Source organism: Chrysochloris asiatica, unplaced genomic scaffold (genome assembly GCF_000296735.1).
Source record: "Chrysochloris asiatica unplaced genomic scaffold, ChrAsi1.0 scaffold00044, whole genome shotgun sequence".
Taxonomy (NCBI): Eukaryota; Metazoa; Chordata; class Mammalia; order Afrosoricida; family Chrysochloridae; genus Chrysochloris; species Chrysochloris asiatica.
The window spans coordinates 16,397,310-16,424,084 of NW_006408562.1; the positions used below are offsets into that span (position 1 = coordinate 16,397,310).

At 36.6% G+C, this 26,775-nt stretch overlaps 1 protein-coding gene across 1 annotated transcript; it reads right to left on the reverse strand.

Annotated features, from left to right (window-relative positions):
• Positions 1-4,126: 4,126 nt before the first annotated feature.
• LOC102817492 (putative serine protease K12H4.7-like) lies at positions 4,127-23,374 on the reverse strand. Its single transcript, XM_006861927.1, has 9 exons — positions 23,201-23,374; positions 19,707-19,891; positions 18,474-18,706; positions 16,129-16,264; positions 13,135-13,249; positions 10,958-11,207; positions 9,393-9,483; positions 6,669-6,877; positions 4,127-4,236 (listed from the first exon to the last, which is right to left on the reverse strand). The coding sequence occupies exons 1-9, from the start codon at positions 23,372-23,374 to the stop codon at positions 4,127-4,129; spliced, it is 1,503 nt and encodes a 500-aa protein (XP_006861989.1).
• Between the last annotated feature and the right edge of the window lie 3,401 nt (positions 23,375-26,775).

A 26,775-nucleotide genomic window follows, 5' to 3' on the forward strand; every position in this document is an offset into this window, starting at 1 on the left:
TTATTAAAATGGAAGAATATACTATGCTTCTGGTTAGGAAGACTTAATGTTGTAAAAGTGTCATTACTAGTCAAAGCAGTCTATAGGTAAAATGCAATCCCAATATGGAGTTTCATATCACCATTTGAAGAGATGGAAAAACTCATCACTAACTTTATGTGCAAAGGAAAGAGACCTGTTGTAAACAAAACACTACTAAATTTTATTTTATTTTATTTTTAATATGAAAGTAAAGTCAGAAGTCACTCACTTCTTAGTATCAAAGTTTACTACAGTCTCAGTAGTCAAAACAGTACAACACTCTGCTACTGGTACAACAAAAACCACATAACTCAATGGAACAGAATTGGAACTCAGAAGTAAACCCATCCAATGTCAATTGATGTTTGACAAAGGAAGTAAACACATTTAATTGGGAGAAGAAATAGTCTCTTCAACAATTGGTGTTTGCAAAACTGGAAATCCAATTATAGTAAAATTAAACAAGACCCATAACTCACACCACATATAATAAATGAACTCAATGTGGATTAAAGACCTAAATATAAAACCTAGATACTATAAAGACTAGAAATGAAAAAAATATGAACAAGTTTATGGGCTCTGACCCATGGCATAAATATACTGTCAAAAAAACCTTAAAACACACAAACAGCAGAACACAAAATAGATGATAGGGGTCTCCTGAAAATTAGACATTTTTGTACATTAAAATATTTCACCAAGAGGATCCACAGATTGGGAACAATATTTCTGCAATGTATCTGAGAGGATATATACACATATTATACTCTTTTACCTAGATCTTATCTTTTCTACTTTCTCATACTTGTGAGTGGAAGTAGGGGAAATACAACAATGAAGATATGGACTGAGTCTGACCATGGTCCACTGACACCTGTTCACCTTAAGATGAGAGAGATAAGAGGAAGGGCTGGTTGGTCTGAAGGTTGGGAGATGTGTGAACTCCTGAGCCCATGGATACTGACCTAGCCACTGGGGTCTAGAGCTGATAGTGAAGCAGTTAGATAGTCTGAAGTGTGGTGAGACATGTGAGAACTCCCAAACTTGCAGTTCCCATTATAGCTAGCTTGGATGACTAGCTGACCAGAGCTTGACAAAATGAACATAAAGAATGTTGATACTGGGAGCAAGGGTAAATAGTTACAGTCTGATGAACAGGACCTTTGCTTATGAATGCAGTTGCTCAAAATTCCAACCAAAAAAGAAGATTCTTCATATCAAGAATCAAGCTTGTTTCCTGGATTGATAGGGTCAGGCAACTTAGACAGTGGCTATCAAAAATGGTGAACTATAAAGGCATGGAGTGACTGGATTACAAGCTTTCATGAGTGCTTAGTTTCAGAATGAGGGGAGTAAGATAGAATACCCACTGAATAGTTTTCCTCTTCTCCAGATGAGACTGGTGAAAGGGGTAGGGGTTGATGGTGATATGATTTTATGATTCAATTGTGAGTAATTGCTATCAGGATTAATTGAAATAGTCACAACTGTAATTGTAGAAGATGTGTAATTAAAAGGGAAGAAGAGTTAATCTTTCATTTCAGGAACAGAGGACCCTACGACCATCAAGAGGGAAGAGCATGAATGCAACATGAGATGCTACCCAGAAAAGCAGCAACAGCAGAGATGGAAGCCGAGGAGATGGCATGGAGAAATAGAGCAGCTGTGGACTCTAGGCCCATGGACAGAGAAAGGCTGTGTGTATGTGGACTCGAGGTTGGCTTGCTAAATGTGCTCCTTAGACAATTAAATGAATATATTTTTTTTTGTTTTGCATGTGTGCATCAAATATTTTTGCTTTTTCATTTGTGATAAATAAGATGTAAAAGAAAAACCACAGAGCAGAAGCAGGATAATCGTTGTTATTGGGAGGGGAGTGTAATCATTGAGATGAAGCAAAATGCATGATTGGTGGGAAAAAATATAATTTTTTTGAAAGGTAAAAAAATAAAAGCAAAAGGAAAAATATATAGTAAGTTACTATTAACATAAGCCATAAAACGTAATTGGTAGGTTCAGTTTTTCTGGGCTTTTTGTTGGCCATTTTGTGGTTTAATGCTCATCTTCAGGAAGAAATGTTTATAATCTGTCTACACAGACTTTATAAGAAATTAATGGAAACTTTTCTATATTTTAAGCACTGCTACATAAACTATCATGTTTTAATCATTCTATATTGATTCTTTTCAGGTAACAAATGTATCTGGGAAATGCAACTAAGATATTGCCAGAACGTTTCCATTGCCACAATTGAAGAATGGGAGTTTTGCACTTAAAAACCCACAGGTTATATTTACTGTCCCATTTCATGCTCATGTTGAAACCTGTGATTGTTAAGAAATGAAGCATTTGATTATAGCTTAAAAAAAATATAGCAATTAAAACAGATTAGGCACAGTAAAAAAGAGTTTTATTATAAGCGTGTAATCCAAATTTCAATGTGATTACCATAAAAATGAAAACATTTGGATCCCAATACTTCAGATGCAATAATATGAAATCTGAAGTTAAGAAATTCAATACTTCATGAATAACCAATGCTGCCATGTAGATTTCCACAGTGGTTTGGTCAAAATGAAAGTTACAGCATTTTAGGTGTTATAAACAGTGCAAGGGGTCCTGGTGTGGCCCTGTAGGGTAAGCACTGGACCAAAAGGTTGGTTTGAACTGCAGGGTAAGTGGTTCAAACTCACCAGTCACTCCTTGGAAACCCTATACATTTTCATTATGAGTTGGAACCAACTCAATGGCACTTAACAACAAGAACAATGACAGATAATGCAAAGAGGGCATACATACTATAAAATGTGTCCATTTATATAATTCTTTAGAATAAATTTAAGACTCTGTATGAAACTCCAAAGCAAAGGCAGATTTCCAAAGTTCAAATTATTTTCATTGTAAAATTTAGCACAATCAGTATAATGCATCTCAGTATCCACTGTTGATATTGTTAAGTGCCATCTATTCAATTCCTGCTCTTAGCAATCATGTATAGGGTTTCCACATAGTGGCAGATGTGTTTGAACTGCTGATCTTGTGTTTAGCAATCCAGTGAATATCATAGAATTAATTAATCCATTAAAATGAATGACCACAATTGATTTATTTATGCTCACTTTATTTAAGATAATTTTAGGTTTACATACAAATTGAAAAGATAGTACAAACAGTATCATTATTTGCTCAAAAAGATTCTCTTAATATTATGACTAATTATACACTTGTCAAAACCAAGTAACCAACATTACTATATTAATATTATTGATAAATAGACTTAAATTTGATGTAGTAATTGAAGAGTTTTAGGTATAATGAGATTAGGTACATATCTTCTTTTGAAGGAAATAAGTCCTACCATTTGACTAAGTAATAATACCTTTGAATTAGGTTATAGACATGAAGCTCTACATTGGGTTTTCTTCAAATGAACTGAAAATAAACTGTTTTGGACAGAATTAAAATGGAATTTCAAATGAGAGCTGCTGTTATCTTTCATGTTGAGCTTAACTTGACTTTATAGTAGGCACAGTTGCACCATTTTAAAGTTGTACAAGAATTTCCAAGGAAGGTTTGTTGGTACAGTCAATTTTTCTAAACAAAATTTAACATACTTCAATGGTTTTAAAAAATAATTCACTTAAGTTTTACCTGTTCATGAATTTTCTTAACAAAGGGAAGGATTACTCATCTGGCAAAATACTTTTCCTGCTTATGAATTACTTCATAGCAAAAATGAATAAAAGTACCATTATATTTATGTGTTATAATTAGCCTTGTTGAAAATAATAAATTATGAAATAAAGATTGTTCTGGAAATCCCAAGATATAAAGCTTCTGACCCATATCAATTAACTAACTGGTTGCAGCAGTTTCTCCAGGGTAATTAATTTATTTTGTGTTGGTATGATCTCGTGTTTCTCAAGACCAGCAAGATGGGAGGAAGAAGAAGAGCTATCATTGAAATAAAACCAAAAACCCATATATAGAGGAATTAGACTTTTATGTCTGCACAAATTTCTTCCTGGTAGGAGCTTCTACATTTGAGCAACTGAATGGGAGTACAGATTTTGGGTTCTGTTGTACTTTCTTTCAGAGAGGTTTATAATTTTAGCCATTTTTTCAGGATCTGAAAAATCTTTTCTCGTGCTTGAAGTAGTTCAGTTGAATCAAAATCAGTTTGTACAAACATGTCTGCCATGTGTGTTCCACCTAAAAATAGAAACAGAAATGTCTGAATGTCTACATACCAAGTATGCAAGACCATAGGTAACCCCTGACAACACAGTAGAATCACCTGGAAATCTATTTGGGTAAAACTAGTATCTGCATCCCATCCTTCAGAAGTTCTGATTTAATTAGTCTGGGGTGTGACTGGATAGCAGTCATTTTTGTAATCTGTTTAAAAAGTGATTAAAATGTGCAGTCATAAATAAGAATGAGGAATAGTTCAATAACATAATGAATTTGAATCAAAGAGGCTAGCTGCTTTGTAGATTAATGTTGGGTAAACATATAAGCCACCATTCAACTTTCAGGAGTACTATGCTTGGGGGCTTGACTGTTTTTGTTATGTTTGAAGCTATGTCACCATTATTTCAAATATGAGCACCTTCATCTCTGGTGGTTTCAGCAGAGTTTTCATACTATGACAAATTAGAAGTAGGTAAGAGTTGGTCCATTTCTGAAAAATTCGCCAGTGAAAATCTTGTGAATAGCAGTGAAATGTTGTCTGATATAATGCCAGGAATTAAGCCCCTCATGTGAGTAGACACTCAAATATGACTGTTGTAGAGATGCCTTATCAAAATAGTCAACTACAATGGCATGGATACAGCCAAGGTTTCAGGACGTTCCTTTGATGATGAAACATGGTTCAACATGAGAAGAAAGAACTGTAACATCCAATAACAATCTAAAAGGGGAATTTATGAAGTAGGAAAATTGAAAGTTGCCAAAAATGAAATAGAACTCAGATCAAATGGACTGGTCATGACCTTTTTGAATCAGATAATCATATGGCCTACTATGCTAAGAATGACAATTTGAAAAGAAATGCAACCACATTCATCAGTAAAAATAATATTTCAAGATCTATTCTGAACTACAGCCCCACACCTACAGGGAAGACAAGTTAATATAACTATTAATCAAATTTATGCACCAAATGCTCATGGCAAAGATGAGGAAATGGAAGATTTTTACCAATATCTTGAGTCTGAAATTGATAGAACGTGAGATTAAAATGTATTGTGATTACTGATTATAGCAATACAAAAGTTGGAATCAAATAAGAAGGATCAGCAGTTGAGAAATACAGACTCAATGGTAGAAATGGCCCTGAATATCACATAAAATAGAATCACACAAAGCCAATGACTTGTTCACTAGAGAACGAGATCATGTTTGGTAAAGTGGAGGGTTGGAGAAAAAGAGGAAGACCCCCAACAAGATGGATTGGCACAGTGGCAGCATCAACAGACTTAAACGTAGCAACAAATGTGAGGTTGGCCCAGGACTGGGCTGTGTTTTACTTTGTTGTGCATAGGGTTGCTATGAGTCGGTACTGACTTGATGGCATCTAACAACAACAAAGTTGTTCAATCAATCAAAAAGTGGAAAATTCTCAATGAAATGGATTGTTACAGTGACCATAACAATGTGTTCATGCGTAACAACAATTGTGAAGATGACACAAGATCTGGGAGTGTTTCTTTCGGTTGACATTGTTGTTAAGTGCTGTTGAGTGGATTATGACTCATCGCGACCATACAGTTTCTGAGGAGTGGCTGGTGGGTTTGAACTGCCATCTTTTGGTTCGTAGCCCAGTGATTATCCTACAGTGCCATACCAGGAGTCCATTGGTTGTTAATAGGGTCACTAATAGTCAGAGTCAACTTTATGGTCATTAACAACCCAACATTTTTAATGTAAACACGATGATGAAATACTACTAAAGATAAAATTATCTACTTATCATTTGCTTAGAAATATTTTGTGTTTCTTGTCAATAAGAATTTTAAAGGCAATTTAATAATTTGTTGTTAATTGTGGGCAAGTCAGCCCCTAACTCATGTTGATGCCATACATAACAGAAAATCAAAGGCTGCATTTTTTTTTTTTTTTGCTCCATTGCCACGATTGGTTGCAGATCACCATTGTGATCCAGAGGCTTTAGTGACTGATTTCTGGAAGTTAGTCCCCATATAGGAGTGCTGGTAGTGTAGTGGTTATGAATCGGGCTGCAAACCTTAAGGCCAGCAGTTCGAAACTACTAGCCGTTCCGTGGGAGAAAGATGAAGCGTTCTGCTCCCGTAAAGATTTACAGCCTCGGAAACCCTGTACAGGGTCGTTATGGGTCGGAACCGACTCGACAGCACTTAACAACAACAACAACATTTTTCTTCCTAGTACATCTTAGTGTTGAAGCTCCACTGAAACCTAATCAACATCAGAGACACATGTCTCAAATGACAGATTTGTGATGGATGTACAGGAGTTACATTGACCTGGAATCTATTCTGATGCTTTTGCCTTTAAGACCAGAATTCAACCACAGAACCACTGTTGTTCACTAATTTATTATTATACACTGAAATATTTCATCCTATTTTGGCATCTTTGACTATTCACAACTGATTTACCTTTAATGAAGACAGCACGGAATTTTTTATGGATTTTCTTTGTGATTCCCAGAACATGCCAAGGATCCGTGGAACCATTGGGAAGTATGATTTTGCTTCCATTTACATTGAAGCCTCCATAATATTCATTGGTGTAAGAAACAGCTCGAGCCAGTGAATTGACTTTGAAGTCAAGGCCAAAGACATCTGAACACTGCTTGATAAAATATCTGCAAAGATGAGACAAAATGGTAGATATTTGCCATCAGGGTTGAGGAGTGTGAGAAAAACATATATAGAAAGAGTGTTTTTGTTTTTAGTTATTTTGTTTTCCCCTGAGAATCTGAGCTATTCAAAAGAGCTAAAAGGACTTTCTTGAGTTCAAAAAGGAAATTATTCATATCTATCATCTATCTATCTTTTCTATCCATTGGTCAATCAATCGATATATTGATTGATCTACCAATCTGTTTATCTATCTATCTATCTATCTATCTATCTATCTATCTATCTATCTATCTATCTATCTATCTATCTATCTATCATCTATCTATCATCTATCATCTATATACCCATTCGGGTGCAGCTACCCTTCATATGAGATTTTCTATTAGCTAAGTACTGAGGAATGTACCTGTTTTTCTTTACCATGATCAACCCAATGTATACACTTAGTGAAAATCCTATAGACAAAATTGATTGGGCTACTGTTTCCTGGTGGCACCTAGAGCTTCAGAACAAAGAACAGAGAAATGCCGATTCTTTATCACCTCAGTAGCAAGCCCACATTTGTACCTGGACTAACCACCACTCTGGGAGGAAGAAAGTTCAATGCATAGCCTGCCTGTCTGTTAAAGAGAACGAGAGAACAGAGGCTGGGAGAGCCAAAGACTGCTCCTGATGCTAAGATGCCCCCACCTGCCACCCCCAGAGCTCTTCAAACACAACCAGTTCCAGTTGGTCACACCCTAAGTTGTCTGGAATCCTAAAGAAAGACTGAAGAGGAAACCAAGGAAAAAGTAAGATTTCTTCTACTGTGTTTTATGTGCAAAAAATACTGTAAAGGAACAAAGACATCAAAGGTGGATGAGTCTTCTCTCCACAGTGGTGAAACTGACATTAAAAAACTGAGGCTACTGTAGGTGTCTGTCCTAATACAGATACCCTCACCCTAAACAATACTCATAAACGTGTAGTCCAATTGATACACTTGACTTTGACTAGATCATATTTCCCTTTCTCATTTGGGAATTTGAATTTTGGGGGATTTTGTAAGGAAGAATTACAACTCCAAGTACATATGAGTTTTTCCCCTAAGTTTATACTTTTATCATAATTTTATGCTTCAAGATATTTTTGACATAATACAGTCCTCTGCATTTTCATGAATAACATAGCTGCATACACACATCTCAAACTCAAACCAACTCACAGTCATTAAGTCAATTCTGACTCATAATGACCCTGTACAGAGTTTCTGAGGTTGTAAATCTTTACCAGAGCAGAAAATCTCCCCTTTCTCTCCTGGAGCAGCAGGTTGGTTTGAACAATGATCTTTCAGTTAACAATCCAGTGTTTACCCTATAGCACTACCAGGGATGCATGCATTTGCTTGTTTTTTGTGAAGTGTCTTAGAGTCTGTTCTGACTCATAGCAACATTGTATAGGGTATCTAAGGAGTGGCTGGTGAGAGACACATACACACTCAAATAAAATAAAGAATCCCCTTCTCGCAATTTTAAGTATGAAATTGCATTAAAAGTTCTTCAAATTGATTAATTTATAAATTTCTGCTTCTATTAAAAATTCTAGATGTCAAAACTATATCTTCCTCTAGAAAGTCAATAAACATGAACAAAGGATCATAAAACAATAACAATAAAGTTGACAATGTGATATTTGTCCTGTTTTATGGTTGGTGGGTTGCTTATATGCTGTGAAGTGAGTTCTGACTCAATAGCAACCCTGTATAGGATTTCTGAGTTTGGTGGCCTGCGGGTTAACGTGTTGAAATGCAAGGTTGGTTTGAACCATAAGGTCGGTGGTTCAAGCTCACCAGTTCCTCCTTGGAAGCCTTGTACAGGGTTGCTATTGGTTGGACCCAATTTGATGATACTTAACAACAAGAAGGCTTTACAGGAGCAGAAAGCCTCATTTTTCTCCCACGGGACTGCTAATAGCTTCGAACTGCTGTCCTAGAGGTTAGCAGCCTTACTCATAACCACTATGCTACTAGAACTCCGTGCCCTGCTTTGTACAACCAGCAAATCTTGGCTAACCCAAAATATAAACTACAGAAACAGCATGCCTTCTTTTATTTGCAAACTTGCTTTGCGGTCACTCATGCTCCTTGTTTGGATTTTAAGATGCACATGAATTTCCTTGTTGGTAAAATAATATTAAATAAAATAACCCTGTAATGCCAACAAGTAAGACTAAGATTATTAATGTATTCATTATATTTATCTTCTAGAAGTTGGAATATGTTATCTGGCAGCTACTACATATGATAAGGGAAATTCAGAAATCTGAGATTTGGTTCAATATATTTTATTGGAATATTTACATCTTTCATACTTCCAATCCAGGAAGATTACTCCCTTAAATTTTTATAAATTTGGGATTAGCCAATTTGTTCAATTTAATTTTCCCTTTAAATATACAAAGCAAACCAAAACAAGCAAACGCATAAAACCATTAAATCACAGTATTTAGTGACAAACAAAGTGAATTCAGAGCCTTTACCTGAGTGGCAAATTAGAGTTGTGTTTATTCTTTAAATCCATGGTCTGAAAGAATCCAAATTCTGTGCAGCATTGATACAGCCACTGCCTTTCTAAAAAGCAAAACATCAACTGACATAAATAGAGATGATATTTTTGTTGGTGACCAAAACCTAAAAGGTAAAAAATTCTCAGTACTCTGTGTGGCACTGTTGGTGAATGCGCTGGACTGCCAAGTCTGCTTGAACCAGGAGGCCTGCGGTTCAAGTTCACCAACTGCTCCTCAGAAACCCTATACAGGGTTGTTATGGGTCAGAACCTGCCTCTACAGTACTTAATAACAAATAGCATATAATGTATATACCTCTCCTGACTTTCTAAAACAGATTGGATCTCCTCAATATTAAGGTTAGTTTGGGTCATATCTGACATTGCCATACCAAATATTGCAACCATGCGCAATGATCAGGAGATGCTGGCCTGTAACCCTCCCTCATTCCCCCCAGAACCACTTTGAGGGTCACCTCAGGTCTGTCCCCTCTCTGTTCTATATTTACAGCCTCTACTGGGAACATGTACTCCTCGTGTGGTGCTATAGGATAAGCATTGAACTGCTAACAATAGGTTGGATAGTCAAACCTTCTAGCTGCTCCTCAAAAACCCTGTACAGGAACAATATGAGTCAGAACCAACTCAACTGCACTTAACAACAACGCCATCAACTGGGAACGTGCTCCATTCCATTTGCATCCTCCTCCTGTTAACTGCCTCAGAATGCGCCAGGCTCTTCTCTGTAAAGCTTCTTGAAAGAGGGATACTTTCAAGTTTCTCACCATCTTCATGCTCTCTGAAGCATTCTGGGATTGAAACTTGAGTTGACGCATAGCGACCCTATACATAACAGAATGGAACACTGTCCGGCCCTGCGCCAACCTCACAATCGTTGCCACACCTGAGCATATTGCTGCTGACACTGTGTCAATACATGTAGTTGGGGACCCGGCACAGGGTTTCTAAGGAGCACTTGCAGTTCAAACCAACCTTGTGTTCCTGTGCTTATCCTATAGAACCACACCACAACTCCTTAAGCATGGTGATTTTGATTGTTGATTGTTAAGTGCCGTCGAGTCGGTTCCGACCCGTAGCGACCCTGTACAGGGTTTCCGAGGCTATAAATTTTTACAGGAGCAGAGTGCCTCATCTTTCTCCCGCGGAGCAGCTGGTAGTTTCGAACTGCTGGCCTTAAGGTTCGCAGCCCGATTTGTAACCACTACGCTACCAGAGTTCCTTAAGGAAATGTAATTCTGCAATAAAATTTGTTTTGTTTTCATTTTCCCCTTCACCTAACTTTACATGTATCTACCCTTACACCCTGTGACCCACACGTCCCTCCCCTCCACTGGTATCCATCAAAGAATGTCTTTTTCAATGTAAAGACTTTTTTCTTTTCTTTTTTACCTTTTATAATAGCCATCTTAAACAATATTTTCTTTTTGTGGCTGACTTATTTCACTAAGCATGATGACCTCCAAGTTGCTCCATGTTATAAGGAGTCTTGCAGTTTTTAATGCACGTTTTTGTACTTACTTTTCTCAATCCCAAAGGGAAAATTTCCATTTTTACCAAGTAACATTATACCTTCTTTAAGATTTTGCTTTCTCAAGGAAGAGTCAACCATAACTTCTAGGTAATCATTGTAATTTCCACAAAGGCAAGTTTGATTTCGATTTTTCAGCATCATATTTTCAAATTTTGCATATCTATAATATGATGAACCCAGTGATCTGTTAGTCATCACGTCACAAAAGCCATCAATGGTGATGCCATTCTGTTCCACCTGTGAAAAACGAGACTCCAATTATCCTATAGAGAATATACATGGGATGGCTTAAAATGTCCAATGGAATTCAACTCAAAAAATGCTTTTACATGCTTCAGTTGATTGCTTTTAAGTCAAATAAGATGCAAATGCTGTTTGATCTCTTGGCCTGGAGATCAAATCCTGAAAATCACCAACTCATGTGAACAGGTTGCAGAATCTATTATCTGTCAGTAAACTGACTTCCCTCATGGGAGATCTACAGCTCACAACAGCACTTATAACAAGGACTTTTTGTGCTCAGGTCAGTGATTGGCTTGAAAAGGTTAATAATAAGGAGGCTTTGACTGGCGCCCAGTATCTTGCCAGAGCAAATCTTCTAAAGGGCTGAGAAACAATCCTTTAGAGGAATTCATAGATGACAAGATACAAACAATAGGAAAACATTTAATGATTATTCTGGGGATTCTTAGAGAAGACATTGAGAACTAGAACCAGGAGAAAAGGTGTTTTAAGAAGGTGGACATTGAGGCAGACCTGGAAGATTGTTCATATTTAAATAAACAGAAATAGATGGAGTGAATTTGTATGATTTCACAAATATGAAACTAGAATAGACGAAGGAATAAAGATTAGAGTTTAATCGTGGTTTTCATGGTGATTGAAAATCCTCAATAGATATTGGTCATTGTTGGACTCTATAACTAATGTAATGCTTTTACTGTATTGTTTATTGGGAAAATGTTGTATTGGCAAATATTATGTTCTTTATATTTTTACAACAATAAAAAGAGAACACATTTATTAGTGGGGAACAGCATGTATGTAAACATGGTGTCAAGGATAGCCAATGTCTAAAAGAATGATTAAACAGGTCTAGAAGTGTGCCTTGAATAAGCTAGCCATCTGAACTTGTTTGTTCATGTGCTTACTACAGAAAATAAGAATAATCTAACCAGAATTACTCATATGATTACTGTGACGATTAAACAAAATCAACCATAAGGATAGTGCCTAGAAAGAAAAATCAATTAATAAAAATCATCATTGTTATCATGATCATTCTTATATTCCTTCTTCAATGATATGTACAAAGGTAACAGAACATTTCCCATTTCTAAAATCCTCTTATGTACAGAGACATTAATTACATTAATCGCATTGTTCAACTAGCATCCAGTTATTATTCTTAATTACTTAAGAAAAGTATTGAACAAGAAAAAACACTGGAAAAAAGTACTGATTATAGAATTTGGTTATATTATGAAACTCTTTAACTTTGAAGATATGGACTATTAAAAGAACAATTCTATATTTTGAATGAAATTTATTCAAATCATTAAACTTTGCTGTGATTTACTCTTTAGTCAATAAAAGACAGAATTCAATCTTTTAATTTTAATTGTTATCATGAAATAGATCAGGAATGGCATACCCATACTTGATAGGACACCTTTCTAATATTTTAAAAATACAAAAGCATAGTACAATAGCTGAGTTCTAGGCAACAGTGAATCTATCATTCTATTGTTTTGAAAGAGCTTCTAAAGGATATTTAGGATAAAAGATGAGTAAGAAGAGGAAGTGGTGAGATTTTAACATCATTCAGTAGCTGATATGTTTCATCATTTAACTTGAATCTCAGACAGGAGGCTTGTATGCATTATTTTAATTTTTTAAAACAAATACTGACACCAGGTTTATCTTTCTCAGTGTGTATTGTACCATAAGCACTAAACTGCAAGATCGGTTTGAACTGAAAGGTCCACAGCTGAAACGCACCAGTCACTCCTTAGAAACCCTATACAGGGTTGCTATGAGTCCGATTCACACCACAGCACTTGACAGAAACAACAACACAGCTAATTTATGAACTTTCAACAACTAGTGAATGCATACGAGAGCTGTCTTTCTCCATACCTTTTCCTGCCCTTTATTTTCTTACCTTAATCAGTTTATTATCACCATTATTCTGAACAACGTATGCAACCATTTTTATCAGAGCATCCAGGAAAAAGGTTCTGTCCATTACTGAACTAATTTTAAGAGGTTTACATAATCTGTGAAAACAAAACAAAATAAAACAGAAAACACAAGCAAAATTTGATTTTTCGTAAATTTCTAAACTCAAATGTAGGAAATGAATGAAAACTGAATTTCTTCAAAACATTTATGCTATGAGTATGCAAAAACATATTTTAACATAATATTTAAAACAATTTTATTTAAGCTAAAATAACTGACAAAAGAAATTTGACCACTACTGTGGAAATACCACCAATTCATAACAGCAAATGCTTCCTTATTCAATAGGAGAAAATATGCAAATACTTTTTCCAATTGTCAATCGATGGTTGCAGCCCTTTTTCCATCGTCTTTAGCAAAATTTTGCTTGCATCAGATATTAACGATATTGTTCGATGTTTTCCACATTCTGTTGGGTCACCTCTCTTTGGAATCGGCACAGATAATGGATCTTTTCCACTGAGTTGGTAGTTGTCTTCCAAATTGCGTGGCATACATGAGGAAATGCATCCAGTGCTGCATCAGTTTGTTGAAAGATTTCATTTTTTATTCCATCAATTGCTAGTGTCTTGTGCTTTGCCAATGCCTTCAATGCACTTTGGACTTCTTTCTTCAGTATCATTGGCTCTTGATCATATGCTACCTCTTGAAATGGTTGAACCTTGACCATCTCTTTCTGGAACAGTGCTCTGTGTATTCCTTCCATCTTCTTTTGATATTTTCAGCATCATTCAATATTTTGCCTATAGAATCCTTCAATATTGTAAGTTGAGTCTTGAATTTTTTTCTTCACTTCCCTTAGCTTAAGGAATGCTGAGTGTGTTCTTCCATTATGGTTTTCTAAGTCCAGGTCTTTGTACATTTTGTTATAATATTTGACTTTGTCTTCTCTAGCTGCCTTTTGAAATTTTCTATTCATCTCTTTCATCTCTTTTATCATCCATTTCTTTAGCAACTCTATGTTGGAAAGCAAGATTCAGAGTCATTTTCTGAAATTCCTTTTGGTCTTTTCCTTCCTTCTTTCTTCTTTAATGACCTTTTGCTTTTTTCTGGTATGATGTTCTTGATGTCATCATACAACTCTTCTGGTCTTCAATCTTTAGTGTCTAATGCATCAAGTTTGTTTCTCAGATGATCTTTAAATTTAGGTGGAATATGTTTAAATTCATATTTTGGCTCTTGTGGATTTGTTTTAATTTTCTTCAGCGTCAGCCTGAATTTACATATGAGCAACTGATCTGTTCCACAGTCTGCCACTGGCCTTGTTTTGGCTGATGATATGGAGCTTTTCCATCATCCGATTCCACAGATGTAGTCAATTTGATTTCTGTGTATTCCATCTGGTGAAGTTCATGTGTGTAGTCATCTTTAATGTTGTTTTAAACAGGTATTTGCAATGAAGCCATCAGTCTTGCAAAATTCTATCATGTGGTCTCTAGCATCGTTTCTATCACCAAGATCATATTTTCCAACTACTGATCCTTCCTCTTTGTTTCCAACTTTTCCATTCCAATCACCAGGAATTATCAATATATCTTGATAAATTTTGTTTGATTAACTTCAGACTGCAGAAGTTGGTTGTTGTTTCTTTAATTTCATCATCACTAATTTTAGTGGTTGGTGCATAAATTTGACTAATAGTAGTAGTAGATGGTCTTCTTCATAGACTAATGAAAATTATGCTATCACAGACAGCATTGTACTTCACGACAGATCTTGATATGTTCTTTTTGATGATGAATGTGATGTCATTCCTCCTCAATTTGTCATTCGCAGCACAATATACCATGTGACTGTCAAATTCAGTATGTCCAATGCCAGTCTGTTTCATCTTATTAATGCCTAAGATATACATGTTTATGCATCCATTTCATTTTTGACAATTTCCAATTTTCCTAGTCTCATATTTCGTACATTCCATGTTCAGACAATTAATGGATGTTTATAACTATTCCTCTTGTTTTGAGTTCTGCTTCTGCAAATGAAGGTCCTGGTGGCTTTTTCCCATTTGCATCATCACGGTCAACTCTACTTTGAGGAGGTGTTTCTTCCCCAGTCGTATTTTGAATGCCTTCCAACCTGAAGGGCTCTTTTTCTGGTGATCAATATTATGGTGCTCTTTATCATGGTTCAAAAATCAATATTTTTGTGCTACCAGTGTTCTGATGCTATTCATAAGTTTTTTAGTGACTAAATATTCCAAAATTGTCCATATCTCCTTCTTTCTAGACACTCTTTGACTGGAAGCGCCTCTGAATCTTGTTTACTATGGGTGACCCTGCTGGTATTTTAAATATCCACAGCATAGCTTCCAGAATCACAGCAGCAACATGCAAGCCACCACAGTCTAACAAACCGACAGACAAGTGGTGGACTGACATACAAGTGGTGGGCATGGAATTAGCAAGATTTGTTATCTGGGTCACTGGTGGTATATTATCGTCCTGAGGCAAGTGTTTTGGGTACTCCTTCACTGCCTAAGAATCCCAAATGTAGTTACTACTACTTTTTCTGCCCTCTGATTTAAATTCAGATTTAATTCCTACCAGATTTAGAAACAGCCACACAAATTCCAGCAACACCTCTTATGTTGTGTTCAGTGCAGTTGAATTTATTTAGACTCACAATGACCCTCTATAGGGTTTCCAAGGAGTCATCGGTGTGTTTGAACCAGTAACCTTTTGGTTAGTAGTCCAATGCTTGTCCTAAAGTGTCACACCAGGACTCCAGATCTCTTATATGATCTAGAAATTGTTAATATAAACAAATTACCAAAAGGACAGAACAGTTTAAATTCCCTTTCTTCCCAAGCAAGTAACCTCACATAAAGAAATGACATTACTGGTGTAAATTCAAATCAATACCAGATTGTCTTTATGCTCAGGCATTCTCACAGGCAAACCAATCAACTTACTTGAAGTCATCTTCCAGTTTACTGTAGTTTTGTGGAGTCTTCAGCATCTTTACAATTACAGTTAAAGCCTTTTTCACTCCTACTGAACACATCCTTTTATGCTTCTTGAGAGTTCTGTGAATTGTTTCAAAGTACTCTAAGAATATAAAAAATGGAAATAGATGCATTTATAGAACCATGTAAAATTCTATCAAGGTTACAGAAATCCTATCTGAAATCATTGTTGAATGCATGCGTATCTATGAAAAGTTGAAATATTACAGGACATTTTACAGAGAATTTTACTCTTAATTGAGGGGTGAGGCTATTTTCACTTTTGGAAAGAAAAAAAAAAGCTTGTTTTCATAGAAATTTTATACTTTACTCATTTTAATGGCAACATGTATGCAGAGATCCAATTTGCCAATCGAGAGTATTCATCCAACTGGAAAACTCTTAATGCCATTAATTATTACTGTTAAATCATAAATTTGGAAATTAGCAGTGAAAATTGAAATGAAATTATTCTTAGTGAAAAATAAGAACTATTGATTTAGTTATTTAGAAATGTTATATTATGAATTCTTTCACTATCCTATCAACAGTTATGAATCACATAATTTCCACCCATTATGGGACATTCGGGGTCCCTATGTTGATATTCAGTGTTCCCATGTTCTGTTCGAACAACTGCTTCTTGGTATAGGTACAGATTTCTCAGAAGTACAATTAAGTGTTCTGGAATACTCATACTTCTCAATGTTGTCCATAGCTTGTCATGATCCACACAATCAAAAGCCTTTGCGTAGTCAATAAAGCACAGGTAAACATCCTTCTGATAGTCTCTGCTTTCAGCCAAGTATTGAAGAGCAGAGATGTCAGCTTGAGGACTAAGGTGTGCCTGACCCAGGCCATGGTGTTTTCAATAGCCTCATATGGATGCGAAAGCTGGACAGTGAATAAGGAAGATCGTAGAAGAATTGATGCCTTTGAGTTGTGGTGTTGGAGGAGAATACTGAAAGTGCCATGGACTGCCAAAAGAACCAACAGATCTGTTTTGGAAGAAGTGCAGCCAGAGTGCTCCTTGGAGGCCAAGATGGCTAAGCTTCGTCTCTCATACTTTGGACATGTTTTCTGGAGGAAACAGTCGCTGGAGAAGGATGTCATGCTGGGTAAGGTGAAGGATCAGAGAAAAGGAGGAAGACCCCTAACGAGATGGATTGGCCAGATGGCATCATTGATGGACTCAAGTGTGGCAGCAGTAGTGAGGTTGGCCCAGGATTGGACATTGTTTCGTTCTGCTGTACATGGGGTCTCTATGAGTTGGTTCTGACTCAATGACACCTGACAACAACAATGTTGATATTGTTGTCAGGTATCCTTGGGTCAGTTCTGACACAGAGTGACCCTCTATACATACACAGACTGAGTGGCTCGCCCCATTCATATTGTTATTGATATGTTTGAACCCACAGTTGTAGCCCTACTGTCAATTCATCGTTCTGTAGGCCTTTCTGTTTTTCACTGGCTGTCTACTTTTCCAAGAATGATGTTCCTCTCCAGGGACTAGTTCCTCTTGATAATATGTCAGAAGTACACATGATAAAGTCTTGACATCCACAAATCTCAGTAGATTCCTAGCACTACTCATTAGAAGACATATTTGTTTGAAATTCTGGCAGTCCATGCTATATTCAATATTTTTCATCAACATCAAAATTCAAGCAGATCAATTCTTCGGTCTTCCTAAGTCATTGTCAGCTTTCTCATTTGGAAGAGTTCATTGAAATGGCAAGCCATGGGCCTTGTTCATCTTATCACTCAAAGTGACATCATTATTTTTTAGCACATTATAGAGGTCTTTTGGAAAGTCAAAAAATGATTTTCATGCTAAAATAAACCTTCTATGGTGGTTATCGGGGTGGGAGGAAAGGGAGAAGAAAAAGAAGGAAGGAAGAAAGGAAAGAGAGAGGGAAGAAAAGAAAGAAAGAAGAAATGAAGGAAAGAGAAAGACAAGGAAGGAAAGAAAAAAAGAAAGAAGGTCTTTTGTAACATACTTTCCTACTGCAGCACATTGTTTTCTTGTCTGCTGTTTCCATGTATGCTGACTGTTGGCTATTTAGATCTGTAAAGACTTATAGTCTCAAAAACCCTGAGACACACTTCTACTTTGTTTTATAAAGCTGCTGAGTTGGAATGATGATCACAGTACAATTTTGCTCCATAATATTTTCCATGGCTGATTTTTTTTCAGATGTAGATCACCAAATGCCTCTGGGATGGTTAGAATTTTAAACTCTTGGTTGGCAGCTGACCTTATTAACCATTTGCATTACCAGGCTTCTTCAATATATGGGTAGACTCACCATAAAAATCCAATTTTGCTTTGATCGGGGCACTGCTGCCCACTGCTGCAGCAAAGAGTTTGGGGTGTTTTATTCTTGACCACACTGCAAGGGAGCCTCCATAAAAACCACCAAATGTGACCCACTTATTTTTACTCAGCCCCATTTCCTTTGCTATTTTAGTTCGGAAGTAGGCGATGTCAGCCAAGGCTTGCCTGCTACTGAGGTACTGAAGGCTGGAGGTACTCAGATCTCTACAATGAAAGAAGCAACACACAGTTCATGACAACAGTTAAATCAGAAACACGCAGCTTCACATGAGCTTGACCATAGAGTATAACGTATATTGTGTTTTCACAATGTTAAATATTTATACCAAGTCCGAATTGAAAATTTAATTAGCATAATCTGAGGGACAGTAATACTTAAATTTAAGAATTAGCAATACTTGCTAGCATTTATCTCATGTTAGTGATGATGAAAGGCCAAAATCTAAGCTATTTATAGTCCATCATAATTTTACATACAAACAATAAAACTTTATAAAAAACAAAAATTTACTATGACTCACATAATAAATGTATCATTCACTGGCATGAACCACATTCTCAGGGTTATAAGAAGCAATTCGTACTACTTATTTTAATGAGAATAAAATATTTGAGATTAAATTGGATTTTTCAAAACCTTCAGAGCTACCTTTAAAACGTCATTTATTTATTTGACTTCATATAATGGACAGTTTATAATTTAAACAAGTAAACTAATATATATAAGTCTGTTGGAAGAAAAAGAAAAAAACGTAAGTGGCAAAATGAACTATTGAGGCAGAAATAGGTATGCTGTTCTTGATCCTTCCTATTCCACCTGAAATTTAATAGACCATCTGGGTACCTTTGATGAGGTTTTGTTTTAACAAAACCATCAACCATTTACCACAGGGAGAGTAAATTTCATGTTATAAAATTCCATTAGAGTAGGCAGAACATAAGTATGCCATTTAAATTTCAACAAGAAATTATAGTGCATGAGGAATACATTTTAGTCAAGGGATATTTCCGATGAATCACTTGATTAAGAATGTCATTCCTACACCCAACCTCTACCTACAGTTTTTCTTTCTCAATATTTGAATTTTCAAATATTCAACTTCCTGAAATAAGAATATATTCAAAGTTAACATTACATTACCTAAGTTATAGAGAGTCATAACAGCAAAAAGATGAATCACAAAAAGGAAACCCTTAAGTTTACCCTGTTGGTTGGCTTTGTCCATAAAATCTGTGTTCCAGAAAGAAGCAGAGGGCGCCCAGTCTCTCAGCATATACCATCCAAGTGTATTTCTGTGATATCCAGTCAATATTGGCAGCCACAGGTCCTCCAGTCATCAGAAACACTGGGCCTCCACGTTTGTAGAAGGCATCATTCATATAATATCTCTGTGAAAGTAAAATTTTCTTGTTGGTGACTAACTTGCCAGGACTTGTGATTCCTTTATGGTTTCTGATAACTGAGTGGCAGTATGATTTTGTTCAGATTTGGGTTATGATCCAGAGATTTCATCTAAATCAGTGATATTGCTCATGCCACTGTATGCACACACAGGGCAAATGCATTTTTTGCTTTTGCTGGTAATATAAACACAACATCAAAGGGACCAGTTCAAGTGTACATTCCAGAGACATAAATTACACTCAAGATGTGCAAATATCCGCTACTATTTTGTTTACATTTCTTGCTAATAGTTCAAATTCAAATTTAGAATGTGAAATTGAAAGTTTGAGTTCCTAATAAAGTAGCAACAACGTAATTATTTGCTTCCTATAAATAACATGTAAAAATGCACAGATAGGAGGATAATAATGCCAATATTAAAAGAAGCCTTGATGGTGAGGTTATTCATGGCTTCGCTGCTGACAAGACGCAGGCAGTTCAAACCTACCAGTCACTCTTCTAGATCAAGTGATCTGCTCTCATAAAAGTTCTTGTTGTTGTTGTCAAGTGCCGTCAAGTCGATTCTGACTTTTAATGACTTTGTATAGGGTTTCTGAGGAGGGGTTGGTGGGTTTGAGCCACCAACCTTGTGGTTTAAACTGACCTTGCAGTCCAGCGTATTATCCTACAGCGCCACAGCAGGGCTCATAAAAATTACAGCTTAGGAAACACTGCAGGGCAGTTCTACAATGTCTTCTAGGGTCTCTATGAGTTGGAATTAAGGAGCTCTGGTAGCGTAGTGGTTATGAATCGGTCTGTGAACCGCAAGGTCAGCAGTTCGAAACTACCAGCTGTTCCGCAGGAGAAAGATGAGGCTTTCTGTTCCCATAAAGATTTACAGCCTTGGAAACCCTGTACAGGGTCGCTATGAGTCAGAACCGACTCCACAGCACATAACAACAAGAACACATGTGTTGGAATTAATACCATGGCACACAGAAACAACATGAATATTAAGAGTGATAATATGATTACTGAAAACTTTGATTTCTTAACAATTATATGTACATCCTATGACTTATCATATCACATATATAAAGTACATGTTCCAGGCTTTCTATTCACTTGAAATAAATCTCTCTTGTTAAAGTTACAAACTTAAAATATAATTGGCTTCATTCTCTTCACTTTAGTTTTAATTTTAAATGGTTCTATTGGAAACATTTGGAGTTCTGGTGTGGCTCTGTGGGTTAATGAACTGGACTGCAAGATTAGTTTGAACTGCAAGGTTGGAGGTTCAAGCTTACCAGTTGCTTCTTGGAAGCATTAAACAGGGTCACTATGAGTCAGAACAGACTCAAAGGCATTTAACAACAACAACAACAAAAACTTGGAAGCATTTATATGACTCCAAAGCTAAACCTGCAAAACAAATTATATGCAGAGAAAACTGATATCATTTCTATATTCTAAAATGTTTACCTCCCTCTCACTGTATATAAACATGCTTAATATTTTTTTTCATTGCTTTTTGTAAAAGCTATTTCATCTCTTTCTGCCTATTGTTAATATGCCATTCTGTTATTTTCACAAACAATGATATCTTGGAGATCATTATTAAACATTATACAATTATGTTGAAAAGTCTCTCACTCTCTTTTACAGCTAGATAATAATAATAGTACAGTGCCCTACTCATGGACATTTAATTAATATTCCATCTGTTCCTATTCTAAATGGGACTGCATCTGTTCATATACAGTTTCATATTTTTGCTAGATGTATTTTTAAATACTGCTAAATAGCCATCTAAATCATTTGTACCTTTTCTGAAAAAAAAAAAAAATCCTGTTATGTATAAGCATGCCTGTGAATCAATAGCTTTATCAATAGAATAAGTTGTCAAGGTGAAAAAAAAAATGGGAATAAAACAGTTCATAATCATGACAAAGATTTTTCTATGAATTGAACAATAGAATGAAAAATCTCCGCTATAGGTAAAAACACTAGATGAAGGAATCTTTCAATAATTCTATAAATGCTGGCAGGGTCGGCATTATTTTTCTGAGACTGCTATGTATGTAACATGCAGTTAAAAAAATGACTAAAATAGTGTAAATTTTTCATGCTTGTGTTCCTTTTAAAATCTGGTAAATAAAAGGGCCGAGTCAAATAATTATATTAGCCTTCTAAAACAAATTGTGTCACCAAATAACCAAATAATAACACAGTTGGAATTCTCTTTTATACCTTCATTCCTGCTAGTAAATGAAAAAAAAAATTAATATCATCATTTAGCAGCCCACCTAGATGAATTAATATATGTAAGCAATAGATATAACAGCTTTTACCATAATAATTATATTTAAAATATTTGAAGTATTACATATCTCTACATGAAAGAACATGCCATTATCTATGAAGCAAACTTGCCCCTAAAAAGCCAAACAAACTCAAATTTATTCAGTCTTCCAGTAATGGCAATCAATTTTAAGAAATCTTATGATATTTAAAAATCAAATAAACACACAAAACAACTGAAAATATTGCTCCAGAATTAAACGAAGAATTAAATGTCCTCAAACCAGAAAACCAAACCAGTTACCATCAAATGGATTCTGACTCATGGTTAACCCATTAGTGTCAGAGTCGAACTGTTCTCCATTGGAGCTTCAAAGCTGTGTCCTTTAGACTCAGAATGTCAAGATTTTCTTCCAAAATATCTTTGGATGGGTTTATGCCATCACTATTCCACATAATAGTTCAGCACTTAACCATTTGTACCACCTTTTGTTTTCCACTGCCATGGAATCGATTCTGACTCATAGAAATGCTGTAAAGGATTTCCCAGGCTGTAAATCTACAGAAGGAGGAGCTCTGGTAGCGTAGTGGTTAGGAGTCAGGCTGCTAACCGCAAGGTCGGCAGTTCGAAACTACCAGCGGTTCCGCGGGAGTAAAGATGACGCGTTTTGCTCCCATAAAGATTTACAGCCTCGGAAACCCTGTACAGGGTCCCTATGAGTCAGGACCGACTCCACGGTACTTAACAACAACAACAAATCTACAGGAGAAGAAAGCCTCATCTTTCTCCTGAAGATCGACTGGTGGGTTTGAGCTGCTAACCTTGTAGTCAACAGTCCAGTTCTTTTCCTACAGTACCACACCAGGGTTTTGTAATACCAAGAGAAGGAAAGCAGATTCCATTCTTTTATACATTATATACCTCTGTGGTACCCTCCGGAAGGCCCAAAACTCGTACTGTTCCCAATCTCTCATCAATAACCCTGGCCATATATAAATATATATATATTTACCTGTTGCCAGAATCGTGATCGTTTTTTGCTAAAATGGTCGAGCTTTTGCTGGAACCAGGCATCACTAGAGTGCGTCGCTGTGCTCGGTGGGTCCCCCTGAGTCTGCCTCTGGAGGAAACTCTGGGTACAGAAACAGAAGAGAAGCGGCATCAACCACCTAAGAACTCGGGCCATGGTCATGCTATGGGAAGCAGTTTCTACAGTGTGTGCTATTTATACGGTCATGTCCCGCCAACCTGCTGCAAGACTGACGCCAGTAATGGACTATAGCCCCTAAGGCTACATGATGCTATCTATACTAAAAGTGTAGGTGCCCTCATTGGCTCTACTTTCTGGAACTATTGGGAAATTCCAGTAGGAAAGGTCAAACGGGACAGGGGAACAGATGCCTGCAAATGTTGTTCATTCCATGTACTATGGCAAAGGCCCTGGACTCACTGCTTTAGAGCTGCAGTATCATCAATGGTGGGATCCTAGGATGACTGGAATCAACTCAAGTGTATGAATTGCTCACTGGTTAAGCAATAGTCCTCAGGGTTCTGAACCCATGTACTTTCTTTCTATTCTTTAACACTTCTTTATCAAGACTTGCAAAGAATTATAAATGCAAAGCAATTGAAGGAAACATTTCCCCCACTCCTATTCAATATTGTGTTGGGAATCTTATCCAAATCTCTAAGGCAAGAAAGAGAAATTAAAGGCATCAAAATTGTGAAAGAAGAAGTAAAACTCTTTCTATTTGTAGATGATATGATCTTATACATTAAAAAAAACACAACCAAAGACTCAACAACAACAACAAAAAAACAAACTACTGGAACTCCTAAGGAGCTCTGGTAGCATAGTAGTTACGAATTGGGCTGTGAACCTCAGGGTCAGCAGTTCAAAACTATCAGCTGTTCCGAGGGAGAAAGATGAGGCTTTCTGTTCCTGTAAAGATTTACAGCCTCAGAAACCATATGCAGGGTTGCTATGGGTCGGAACAGACTTCACGGCACATAACAACAACAACAACAACAACAACTGGAACTCATAGGAAGATTCAACAAAGTGGTAAGGTACATGATCAATATACAAAAATCAGTTGAGTTCATCTATACTTCTAAAGACAGCCATGAAAACGAAATTAGGAAAACAGTACATTTATAATACACACCCAAAGGATAAAATATTAAGGAATAAACATAACCAGAGAAACAAAAAATATATATATAAAGAAAACTACTAAACACTACTACAAGAAACCAAAAGAGATTTACAAAAACAGAAAAATATATCATGCTCTTGGATAGGACAATTTAACATTGTGAAATGTCAATACTACCCAAAGAAATCAGCAGCTATAGCGTAATCCCAATCCAGATCCAACAATATACTCTTTGAAGAGATAGAACAAAAAACAGTTACAAATTTTATATGGAAGGGAAAATGTCCTTGGATAAGCAAAGCACTGCTTAAGAAGAAGAACAAAGTAGGAGGCTTCTCCCTTCCTAATTTCAAAATTTACCACATGGGATACAGTGGTCAAAACTGGCTGGTAGCTCTTCTTGAAAATGGACTGAGCCAATCTCACAAAATGGTTCGCTACTCCTTTGACCCAGAAAATCCCATAAATCATGCAAATCCAGAGGTTCAAATCTCTGGGTCCATTTTAAGAACACCCGTGAGTCTGCTCAGGCCATCAAGGGTATGCATATCTGGAAAGCCACCAAGTATCTTAAAGATGTCACTTTGCAGAAGTCATGTGTACTGTTCTGACGTTACAGTGGTGGCATTGGTGGGTGTGACCAGGCCAAACAGTGGGGTTGGACATAGGGTCGGTGGCCCAAAAAGAGCACTGAAGTTTTGCTGCACATGCTTAAAAAGGCAGAGAGCAATGCTGAACTGAAGGATTTACATATGGATTCTCTGGGCATTGAGCACATCCAGGTCAACAAAACCCCCAAGATGTGCTGCCGAATTTACAGAGCTCATGGTCGGATCCACCCTTACACGAGCTCCCCCTGCCACATTGAGATGATCCTCACTGAAAAGGAGCAAATTGTTCCTAAACCAGAAGAGGAGGTTGCACAGAAGAAAAAAAAAATATCAGAAGAAACTGAAGGAACAAAAACATATGACTTGTGAGTCAATTAAGCTTAAAATAAAACACAAATAAAAGTAAAAATAAACCAGCCTGGTATTGATACAATGAAAGGCACATAGATCAGTGGAACAGAATTGTGAACCCAGAAGTTAATCTATACAATCTACATACAATCAACTAACTTTTGACAAAGGGTCAAGATACATTGAATGGGAGGAGATAGTCTCTTCATCAGATGGTGCTGGCAAAACTGGAAATTATATGCAAAAGAATGAAACAAGACATTGATCTCACACCACATACAAAAACTAACTTAACATGAATTAAAAACTGAAATGTAAGTCCTAGAACTATACAGGTCATTAATGAAAAAATAGGGACAAAATTACGGGCTCTAAAAACAGACCACACAAGGACTGTCAACCATTGAAAAAAATTGCATGAACAATTGAAGACAAAAGAGATGATTGGGATATACTAAAAAGTAGAAACTTATGTGTATTGAAAGATTTCACCAAAAGAGTAAAAATGGAGCCTTCAGTCAGGGAATTTATTTTTTTTTTCAATGACATATCAGACAAGGGACTAGTCTCTAAAATCTATATGAAACTATAACACCTCTACAAGAAAAAGACATAACCAATTAAAAAAATGGATGCAGGACATGAACAGACCCTTCACCAAGGAAGACATTCGCGCAGCCAACAAAAATGCTCATGATAATTAGCCATTGCTGTTAGGTGCCATTGAGTAGGTACTGACTCACAGAACCCTATGCACAGTAGGCCAAAACTCTGCTTGGTCCTGGGCCAACCTCACAGCTGTTGTCAGTTTCAACTATAAGGTGGATGGTTCAAGCTCACCAGGTACTCCTCAGAAACCCTATACAGGGTCAGTATGGGTTGGAACCGACTCCATGGCACTTAATAACAACAACACAGGTGTGAAGGAGAGGACAGTAGGCACAGGTTAGGGTAAAGGCACATGGTACTTTGGTGATAGGCAGGGCAATATGCAAGGAATGGAAGGGCAATACACATGAAGAGGGTGGAGGGTGGAAGAACCAAGAAGAGAGGATAGACTTACTAGAGGTAAATAGTGATATATACTCAACCTTGGAACAACAGGGCTCTGTGATACAGAGATGGAGGCATAGGCTGAATGGGTATAAGAGGGGAAATAAAAGGTTTTTAAAAAAGTTTTAGCTTTCTCCTTCCCTATGTAATTATAATTGGTTTACTGCTTATCTGGAGGTTCCTTTTTATACCTCATCTGATCAAGGCCCAATTAAGAACACTTGAAAAATTCATTGTCATTGAGATCATTCCAACTCCTTGAGACTCCAGGTGACAGAATAGAGCCACCCCATGGGGGATGCAATGCTATAATCTTCAGAACAGCAGATGGACATGTCTTTCTCTAGTGGAGCAATGGATGGTTTTGAAAAGGCTGATCTTTTAGTTAACAGCCAAGCTTTAAACCAAAATAC

What these genes read in the sequence shown, in the direction of transcription:
- LOC102817492 (XM_006861927.1), bottom strand. Translation starts at nt 23,374, where the DNA reads ATGGCCCGAGTTCTTAGGTGGTTGATGCCGCTTCTCTTCTGTTTCTGT. An exon ending in GGACAAAGCCAACCAACAGG is followed by an intron (nt 18,707 to 19,706) that starts GTAAACTTAAGG and finishes CTTTCATTGTAG; the next exon opens with AGATCTGAGTACCTCCAGCC. An exon ending in GTGATAATAAACTGATTAAG is followed by an intron (nt 11,208 to 13,134) that starts GTAAGAAAATAA and finishes CGTTTTTCACAG; the next exon opens with GTGGAACAGAATGGCATCAC.